The sequence below is a fragment of the Oryzias melastigma genome, linkage group LG6 (genome assembly GCF_002922805.2).
Source record: "Oryzias melastigma strain HK-1 linkage group LG6, ASM292280v2, whole genome shotgun sequence".
Lineage (NCBI taxonomy): Eukaryota > Metazoa > Chordata > Actinopteri > Beloniformes > Adrianichthyidae > Oryzias > Oryzias melastigma.
The window spans coordinates 12280916-12291968 of NC_050517.1; the positions used below are offsets into that span (position 1 = coordinate 12280916).

An 11053-nucleotide genomic window follows, 5' to 3' on the forward strand; every position below is an offset into this window, starting at 1 on the left:
ACAAAAAAGGAAACTGTGCAAAAATAATTTTAAAAAAATATCTGCGAACAAAAAAATTTAACACAATTTTATATAATGTTTATTTTGAACAATTGATCTCATTGTTCTTTGTTATTTACTGTATGTTGTTTGTGTTTTGAATTAAAAAAAACTGCAGTGAGAAGAAGTGCATATAACAAAAACCAGACAACTTCTGGTTTCTTTTTTTGTTTGCTCTTACTATTTTTTCCTGCAATGGTGGTTCTCCACCACTGTATTTTTGAGCCAAAATACCAAAAATTGTCATTTTCCAGTTTCTGCAGAGCAGGACGAGTCGCCTTTGAGTTGTGGGTGCACCCCCTTCCCATCATCCATCTGTTTACACTCTTTCCGCTAGCTTACAGCCCCTCACACTCCCAAACCAACGTTACTGGTGCAACAAAAATACTGAGCAATATCTGAGCCACCTAGTCGCCCAGTTTGGAGCCAGTTGATAGCTAGGATGGATGTATTTGTTTGGAAGTGAATGCATTAGAATGGAGTGTAGCGGGGAGATTTGTAAATTTGACTTCCTACCTATAACTTTTTTCCAAAGGCATTTTCGTCTGCTCCTGATTGACAATAATTTAAATAAATACTCAGAAATGCAACTTTAAGCCTAATTTTATTTACATATGTCCTCTAGTGCTGCCTTAAACTATTATTTTAATAGTCGACTAATCACTGATTATTTTTTCCGATTAGTCGACTGATTGGATCATGGGCAAAGTGGATGTAAAGCGCACATCTCATTAGCTTTAAACTGACTTAAAAACTAGACAAATAGCATTACCTGTGATGATGCTAGTGTGAATGCTGTAAGATGAATGTGGCCGCTGATGCTAGTGCTGTTTATAGCTGAAATCGCTGAAGCTGATAGCTGAAAATGCTGAAGCTGATAGCCAGCTAAAAGATTTGTTAAATGCCAAATAAGCCTAGAAAACTGTAATAAAGCTTAAGTTAGCCAAAACAGGTAGCATGCAGCTGAAATATTAGCTAAACTCCAAAATAGCCTAAAAACCCTTAATAAATGCAAAAATAATCCAAAAAGCTAGCATTATACCATCATAACTTTCAACTTTACTACATTCCAACACCGTCAAATATAAAGTAACGACTAATCGAATATTAAATTAGTTGTCGACTCTTTTAAAAGTTGGTTAGTTATCGATTAGTTGACTAATCGTGGCAGCCCTATGTCGTCCATCATTAGAAATATGCTACCAGAACAAGTTTAAAACAATAAATATAGAATTTTCATTGGTTTTGTACATTAAAAAAAAGAAAAAGGTTATTTTTAAATCTGCTCCACAACTGTCAGTGAGGACTGGAGGCATTTCACGTTCTTTGCTTCTCAAAGGGGGAATAACATTCCCAGCCACTAATCCTCAATGAGTAAAGGAATTTTCTGGGCCGAGGAGGGAAAACAAATACCTCTTGCATTTGCATGTACACCCACTCTGAAAGCCGAGCCGCATTCATGACACATTCAGAGCACACTTGGCTTTCTGTGGGTGTCTATGGTGCTGGGGGGGGGCACCGCTGTGCGCTGACACAAAGCGGCTGATGTAAGGTGAGACACTTAAAAGAACTCTGCGGGTAAAAAAGGAGGCGGGTGTTTGCTGGGGGTGGATGGAGCTGCGGAGGATTTAATCCACAAATCTCAAAGAGTAGAATTGTGGATTTATAAATACAAGTTGCATCATGAAACGTAAAAATCTACTAAAGAAAACATCCACGTCTAATTAAGGAATTCATAAATGTATGTTTGTAGTGCATTTATTTAAATATCCGTCCTACTTTTATGGGATATTCTGAACTAAAATAGCAAGGTTGCTTTTTTAATAACAGTAGTAAAAAAAAAAAAAAAAGTGCCGATGAGGCTGGGAGGGGATAAATGAGAGGAGGGGATATGAATCATGGCATTGGCCTGTCCTCCAGCTGTGCCGTGCACCTGCACATCCCAGCGAGGCGGCCATGCCAAGATTGGGAAAACACTCGGATGGAGCTTAGCACGCTCCAATCAGCACAGTCAGACCTCAAGAAGGGCACACAAACCCTCATAATCCATTCAAAAAAACACACTCTTGAGCTGGAAAACAAAACAAAGTGGGATTCTTTTCTCTGTGTTGGAGAAAGAAAAAAGAAAAAAAAACTGAAATAACAGCTTGTGTGGAGCAGGGAGGGGCGAGGTGACCCTTCTAACCCGGGTTACATAAAGGTAGTAATCCCACAATTACAGTTTTAATTAAGGGAACTGACACTTTATATTGGTGCTCTAAAAGTTCTTTGAGCCAAAGATCCCAGAGGTGAATGGTTTATTACCGTCTCTTTGTGGAGAGCTGATCCCTCGCACAAGGCTGCCATAGGTTTCTCATTATTCAGCGCTTTCAATTCAAATGTTTAATTAACTGCTCTGGAAATCTGAGCCTCCGCACGGAGAGGAAAAACAAGTCAGAGGGCAAAAAAGAAAAAAAAAAACACCCAGACCCACCCCTATTTGAGGTATATGCCATCATCAAACATTGTATGTGAAAAACCAAGGGAAAGGGGGAGGAAGTGACACAGAGAGGATCATAAAAACAAGTGTAACCAGGGTGGTCACATCGTCTTTTTCCACAGTTAGGAGATTCTCACAGAGAAATGGTAAAGATCATTTGCTATGTTTGGTAAAGCTTAAATATGTTTAAATAAAAAGTAATAAACAAAAGCAGATTTACTACAAAAAAGTTGTAAAATTCTGAGAAAAAAAACAGTTTTACAAGCAAAAAGTTGTAAAATGAGACAAAAAGTAATATTTTACAAGAATAAAGTCTCAAAATTATGAGAGAAAATTTGTAATTTCACGAGAAAGTTGCACAGTTTTGACAAAACAGTCATTATTTCACAAACATAAAGTTTTAAATTGAGACAAAATGTTTTTTATGTCTTAAAGTCTTAAAGTTATGAGAGAAAAGTTGTGATTTTATGAGCATAACATTGTAAAATTATGAGAGAAAAGTCGTAATTTGTCAAGATAAAGGCTTTAAAGTTATGAAAGTTGTTTCAAGGGAATAAAGTTGTTACATTTATGAGAAATTGTCATAATTTTACAAAAAGAGAGCTGTGAGATTATGACAAAAAAGGCAATTTTACAAGAATAAAGTTGTAAAATTATGACATAAAAGTCGTAATTTTATGACGGTAAAAACTTAAAATTATGTTAAAAAATGTTTAATTATGGAAGAACAAAGTTGTAAAATTATGAATAAAAGATGTAATTTAACAAGAATAAATGAATAGAAATATGGAAAAAAAAGTTGCAATTTTTACAAAATTAAAGTTGTAACAATATGACAAAAAAGTCATAATTTAATGGTAGAAAAATTACATTAGGCAAAAAAAAAATGAAATTGTACAAGAATAAGGTTGTAAAATTATGAGAAAAAAAGTGAATTTTTAAAAGAACAAAGTTGTAAAATTGTGAGATAGAAAGTAATAATTTTATCAGAATAAAGTTGTAACAATATGCCAAAAAAGTCATAATTTAATGGGAAAAAAATTGAAATGATGGTAAAAAAAATTAAATTGTACAAGAATAAATTTGTAAAATTATGAGGCAAAAAGTGATTTTTTTACAGGAACAAAGTTGTAAAATTATGAAAAGAAAGTAATAATTTTATCAGAATAAAGTTGTAAAATTATGAGGAAATAAGTCAAAATCTTGTGTGAATAAATTCATAAAATTAGAAGTAAAAAAGTCAATATTTTGCAATAATAAAGTCATAATTTCAGAAGTTATGAATTGAGAATTTTAAAATATTACTGAAGCGAAAGGCTGTTTGTTAAGTAAATAGCGACAACAACAACAAAAAATTTGTGTTCGCACAATGTAAACGGTTACTTTAATTTGGTTTCACAAATAGGGAATATCAACTTAAGTTTACGACTTGATTATCATAATATTACTTATTACTCCTATTTTTTTCTTTTATGTTAGTCCAAATACTCCGTTGTACTTTAATGGTGCGTTTGGTAACAATTTATAAACTTAGAAGGTAACAGTGATAGATTTTTGGAGGGAACACAGATAGAGCTGCAGGGTAACACTGTTGTTTAGGTCTTACCACCCCCCACCACAGGGCATCAGCGTAGCTGGAGAAGCCCGTCTTGCCCTCCTCATCGACGGCATCCTTCTCAGCCAAGTAGACGAAGTAAGATGAGAAGATCAGGCCCAGAAAGCCGATGTACAGAGTGGTGATGAGCTCCTAAAACGTAAATACACATAAATAATGTCTTCTGCCTTCATCTAATGAGTAAGTGATGCAGTTACCGCTTGTGTCTGTTCATGTACAGATACATACTTTGACTTTTGTCTCATGATAGATGTTCCAATATTTTGTGTTTCCCTGAATCTTCCTTTCTTGCTCAGTACTGGATTATATACAACATTTAATTCACTTAATATGTCATTACAACACATTTAGACTAATTGGCCAAGTTCTAAAGTAGCTCAAGAATCAATTTTACTATTTTTATGTTTTTTATAAATTTTTTTAGAAAGCCAACACAAAGTTTAAACCATATTCTCCTCTAAGCAGGCATTAATGTATTTATGTGTTGACCATTTATGGGCAATAAAATAAATATAATCATTGCAGAGTGCTGTGTATTATTTAGGGATGTTAGGAAATAGCACTCAGATCAGTCTCAGTTCATGTTTCAGTCTCAACAAGTTCAGCTTCTTTTGTTCAAAAAAGAGACATTAAAATCGGGGTTGAATCAACAGAAGAGGACACAGTGTGCTGGAGGGATTAAGCAGAGAAGATCATTTGGCTTTATTGTAAACTAGTCTGAAGGAAAAAAAAACTAAAGTGTACCAATGCACAAATGGAAAAAAAAACGGAATGGTTTCTTGAATCTTTCAGTTTTTTGTGCATTTTTTGTCATGCGTAAACACAAGATTTATCAGGGGGAAAAATCGATTCTATGAAATATATCACGATATTTTGCTAAGCAATACTTGTAATGCTTACAAGAGGATATTTAATTCATTATTCATGAGCATCCTTTAGCGTCTTACTTTTGTTTTCCACCTAAACCTCCAACCACTAGTTGGCAGCACACTGAGCCTCCTTGAGTAGCTTCACACCGCGACCAAAACAACAGAAAGATGATCTTGTGAGAACCAGTTTGTGTTAAATGCCCAGTCAGCCTCGTGGTTTCTCCTGCTTAGTTTTTACTTAGGATGGGTACAGAAAAATGAAAAAGTGTTCTGGTACAGTCTTGGGATATATCGCGATACGTATTGTATCGTGTGACATATATCAGGATATGTATCGTATTGCCAGACTCTTATAAAAGTAAAAGTTTAGCCTTTATAGCGCAAAAGTAAACTTCAGCCATCCATCACTGTAGGACACGTGTCAAAGTGAGGCCCGGGGGCCAGATCCGGCCCTCTGGGTAATTAGATCCGGCACTCCATATCATTTTATTTTATTATTATTGATAGCCCGATGTTATCTTGTGCTTATTTATAACTTGTATGATTTGGATAAAATATATTTTTATGGAGAGTAAAATATTGAAAGTTATATAAAGTTTAAGTTGATTTATTCTGGAATAATATTCCTGCCTGTTTTTATTCATAATTATGTTAAAAAGGGTATGTTTTTAAAGTTTTAAAACTTTGCTTTCTGTTAGCTTTTTGGACTATTTTGGCATTTACTAAAATCTTTTAGGCTATTTTGGAGTTTAGCTAATATTTTAGCTACATGCTAGCTGTTTTGGCTAATTTGGGTTATTTTTAAAAAGTTTTTTTAGGCTGTTTTGGAGTAAGGCTAATATTTACATGCTAGCTGTTTTGGCTAATTTAGACTTTTTTCAGTTTTTTAGGCTGTTTTGAAGTTTAGCTATTTTTTCAGCTACATGTTAGCTGTTTTGGCTAGCCTTAATTTTTCTTTAGTTCTTTAAGCTAATTTGGCATTTAGCTCATATTTTAGCTAGCTACTGTATCAGTGTCAGCATTTTTAGCTATTAGCTTCACAAGTTTAGCTACTAATTTCAGCATCGTCCGCAGCCAAATTCAGCTTAGCAAATTCCCACTAGCATTATTGCATGTAATGCTATATATCTAGTTCATAATTATGTTCAAAAGTTACAATTTTAAAGTTTTAAAAATGTAGTTTTGGAGTCTTTAATAAATATTAATCCTGTTTGGCCCACAATATAATGCGATTACATATGACCTTTATTTATACAGGTTACTCGATTGAGAACAATTTCTCATTTACAACGACGACCTGATTATGCATCAGCAGTAAAAAATAGAACAACAAGGCAATAAGTTAAATACAGATTAAAACCTAAACTTCTAACATCAATATTTTAAATATTTACAATAAAAAGTCTACAGGAGGCACCAAGTTAATAATTACAACAAAAGATCCATTAAACCCATTAAAAAATAAAATAAAAAAAGTTAATTGAGTTTGACCCCCCTGCTGTAGGACCATTTACCACTCTTTAATTTTTTGTTGGTATCCGTTTTGAACCCACCTGTCGATGAATAAAGACAACAGACCCCAAAAGCCTCCACGTCCCGCCCTGTCGGTCCACATGCAGCATGCGCAGGATCTGCAGGAAACGGATGCCCCTGCAGGAAACGCAGAACCCCAGCATATCTGTTATTATCTTCTAATCCCATTTAAACCAAAAGAAAAAAAAATAATAATAATAATGCAAAGCTTATTTAAACCCTTACTCCACCTGATGGCAGATGTGGCAAACACTTGTCCGTTTGAGCCGACACCAAGGACAATGATAGAGGCGATGACCACTATCAAATCTGTTTATAAGAAAAAAGAAATTCAAGGTAAACAGAAATTATTTATGAGTTTATCTGCGACAAAACGAGACAGTAAAGCATCCGCTTGAATGAATCACAGCAAAGGAAAATGCCAGGTGCACCTATTATTGATATGGGCTTCCTGATGAAGCGGAGGCGTCCTTTGATGCCTGCATATTTGCTGCGACAGCCCGCCGACCACAGCCGGACCACATACTCCGTGCCAAAGAACAACACCAGCACAATCTCCTGTGGAGCACAATGCAAACACAAAGTAAAGCGTCACGTTAATCCGCCGGTACACAGATGAAACAGCAGAAACACATACAGGAACAGAGGATGGGGAAGCAGATAACGTATCATTTCTGCAAGCGCAGATAAGACACAGGCGTGCATTAGGACTAATTTAAGGCCATTATAATCAATCACTGAGAGGTACGACCCGATATGAGAGGGTAATGACAGGTGTGGGGAAGAAAAGGAGAGACGCCTAGCCGTACCAAGACCACCCAGCCACTTACAGGGAGAGATGGAGGCTGATAGGAGAAGTGATGACAGCTCACACTGAGACCGGGTCGGTAGCGTAACGACAGAGAAAGGCTAGATCACATGTGTCAAAGTCAAGGCCCGGATCCGGCCCTCCAGGTAATTCTATCCGGCCCTCCAGATCATTTTATTTTATTGTTATTAATGGCCTGATGTTATCTTGCGCTCATTTCTTACTTGTATAATTTTTACAAAATGTATTTTATAGAGAGTAAAATATTGAAAGTTATTTAAGATTTAAGCTGATTTATTCTGGAATAATATTCCTGCCTTTTTATTATTCATAGTTATGTTAAAGTTATGGTTATAAAGTTTTAAAAATAGTCGTTCTGCTAGCTTATTAGGGCTATTTTGGCATTTACTAAGGTTTTTTTGTGGCTATTTTGGAGTTTAGCTAATATTTCAGCTACATGCTAGCTGTTTTGGCTAATTTAGGCTTTTCTTTTTAATTTTTAGGCTGTATTGGAGTTAAGATAATATTTACAAGTACGCTGTTTTGGTTAATTTAAGCTTTTTTCATTTTTTTAGGATATTTTGAAGTTTAGCTAATATTTCAGCTACATGTTAGCTGTTGTGGCTACCCTACATTTTTGTGGCTAATTTAGCATTTAGCTCATATTTTAGCTGGCTATCAATTTCAGCATCTTCAGCTATCTTTATTAGCATCTTCAGCGGCCAAATTCAGCTTACAGCATTTCCATTAGCATTATCAGAAGTAATGCTATATATCTAGTTCATAATTATGTTAAACGCTACAATTTTAAAGTTTTAAAACTTTAGTTTTAGTGTGTTCACTAAAGATGCATCGTGTGCTTTGGATTTTGGCCCCATGTACGATCGAGTTTGACACCCCTGGGCTAGATGGTCGATCAATTAGCCCAAATTTGAGCTCTTAGAAATCTAAGAATAATTCCTCCACATGAGCGCTGAACAGACGCTTGTCTCTAAGTTTTGCCTCCTTCTCACTCTTCTTTTCCTCAGCAGCATGAACCTCTACAAATAAATTAATTCTTCCTCATGGAAATCATTTGAACTCCGACCGTGCACCTATAATATTTAGTCACCATACTACTGCCTGTTAGGACCAACGGCCACGTGGGTGGCCTTCTTATTGATTTCAGTTGCCTGAGCTGGCTGCTCCTCGTCTGCCCCCAGTATGAAACCTAATACCTCCAGCCCTGCTGCAATAACGCTGAACTACAAGTCCCCAAAACAATGGCCTGTCAATCACTCCCGGCACCCTTCTTCCTCAAACAAAGTAAGTAAATTATTTGATATTTTGGTCCTGCATATTAAAATAATGTGAATTAATAACTATATTACATATTTCATTATTTTAAAATAGAAAAAAAACACATTGAAAAGAAAATAGCAAGTTTGCATTTTAAGTTAGCGCTAAAATGACTGAAAATGTTTCTGTAAGTTTAAACTGGCTGTTTGACTCATCCATGCATCTCATTTTTTTGTACTTTGATTGTTATTTGCTTTCAGTTTCCTCTTGGAAATATGTGAAGGCTTATTACCTCTGCAATAAACACCAGAAATAATAGCTTGCGATGCTAACGCTAATGCTAACTCTAATGTGGATTTACAAAAACAAATTCCAACAGACATTCAGATTATTTAAAAACCTGATGGCTACAATAAATGTTGTTTTAATAAGATTACCACAAACACACAAAAAAGACAGAAACTAAGATTAAGAATATGAACAATGAAGATTGTGGGTTTTTAACAAGTTTTTGCAGCATTTTTCTCATGATGGAGGACATGCATTCAACAATTTAATATTAAAACTGTGAGTATTTCTTTAGCCAAATCAGGATGAATCCAGAATTATGTTAGCTTGGGATTGTAAGAAGCTGTAAACTAGCGGGAGACGGTGTAAACAAAGGGATTATGGGAAATCAACGATTTACTTCGGCGCCAACACAAGTCAGAAAGAAATTTCTGATTACCTCACTGCACTGCACAGTCATAGTCCAAAGTTAAAAATGCGACAAATACGGTGGCCCTGAAGGGCAAATAACAACAACCAATATCCCAATGCAAAAACATATTAAAGAACACAATGACAATTTAAAAAAGTAAAACAAAAAAAATACCTTTTAGAAATCAAGACAAAATTATGGAGAAAAAAAATTCTCAAATATGAAAAATAATAAATATGACAACATTTGTTAAAACAAAACTAATTTCCAGAACCCAACATAAAATGAAAAAAATTAAACAAAAGGAAAGTTGAAAAGGTAGATACTATGGAACATCGCTGATTGGATGATTATGTTTCATGTTATTTTTTACTTTTTTTTTTCAAATTTGTCTTTAATATCTGTGTACTAGTCAGTTTTATGATTAGCATAGAGCATATCAATAAACATCCTCATCCAATCAGCGATGTCCCATAGTACCTACCTTTTCCGGTTTCTTCTTTTCTGTGTGATTTTTATTTTTTATTTTGATTTCTGGAAATTATTTTTTTTACTGAGACGTTTCATTTTAATATTTGATGCTGATTCTAGTATTTCAGTCTAAAATTTTGCTAAATACAATTTAGCCTCCATTATAAAAGCAAAAAGTTTTGTAGACGTATATATATTTTGCCAAACTACAGTATGGGATTAGCTCCAGCTGCTCTGAGGCACTGAGAAGAAAAAAGCCGTTCAAGATGAATATCAACAATTCCAAAGAATCCCAGTCTGTTACATTCATGACAGCTGGGGAAACCCTAAAAGTCAAAGGCACATATGAGTTTAGGGGTGAAACTTGAAGAGATTATTCATAATATTTCCATAAAATAGGTCACCCAGATGTTAGGGATGCTTCTGATGCATTTACTGAAAACAGCTGCCTTACTGGGAAACCATAATCCCATCAAGATGGACAAAGATGAAACACATTCATGTGGCATCAGAAGTAATCAGGATTAGATTGTTTGGTGTCCCGTCGTAGGTGAGATGATTATTTTTTTACAAGTGTTCACACATATTACATTCATAAGTCAAACAAATTTATGTTTAATGAGACAGTTTTTACATAATTTTCCCAATATATTAATATGATAAAATATTTGTTAAGGGAATTTACTGTCACTATTTACTTACGTATGTAGTAAAATATACAGTGAAATGTATTGCACGACTGTCCAACAGTGTGAGAATAAAGATAAAGTTAGATGACAGAAATGTATAATATAGAAACAATCAAGTTGCTTAAGGTCACCAGAAAGGTCACCTTATTTCAACAGACTTTTTAAATACTTTAAAAATGGGCAACGTGTGACATTTATGTTTAAGACATCTACAGACATATAACCAAATAGTGACATCTTTCTGCAAGGCTCTGTTAGAACCTCTGTTGACCCAACAGAGGTTACAAAAATAAAATAAAATAGTATGAATCTGGAATATAGGCCATACTCAGGTTATTAAAGTCCCCCATGACATTTTTTTTTTATTAAAAAAAAACGTTCTCAGTATTGTTTTAATCATGATTTGAAAGTTTTTAACCAAAATCCCACAACTTTTGATCTGAAGCTTTTGTCTGCAAAATCTCCTCTGAGGGGGCGTGGCTTTTGGATCTAGATCAAATCGGCTGGATGGCTTCGATATTGCTCGCCATTTTTGTTGCATCAGTGATCTTAGGTTGGCGTTGTGAGGGGCT

At 34.8% G+C, this 11053-nt stretch overlaps 1 protein-coding gene across 1 annotated transcript in view; it reads right to left on the minus strand.

Annotated features, from left to right (window-relative positions):
• kcnq1.2 (potassium voltage-gated channel, KQT-like subfamily, member 1.2) overlaps positions 1-11053 on the minus strand; it is a 65742-nt gene that overhangs the window by 17057 nt on the left and 37632 nt on the right. The window contains exons 3-6 of the mRNA XM_036212279.1: positions 6967-7093; positions 6766-6844; positions 6556-6652; positions 4125-4265 (exon numbers count right to left, since the gene is read on the minus strand). Coding sequence (XP_036068172.1) covers positions 4125-4265; positions 6556-6652; positions 6766-6844; positions 6967-7093 — 444 coding nt within the window. The remainder of the gene's footprint in view (positions 1-4124; positions 4266-6555; positions 6653-6765; positions 6845-6966; positions 7094-11053) is intronic.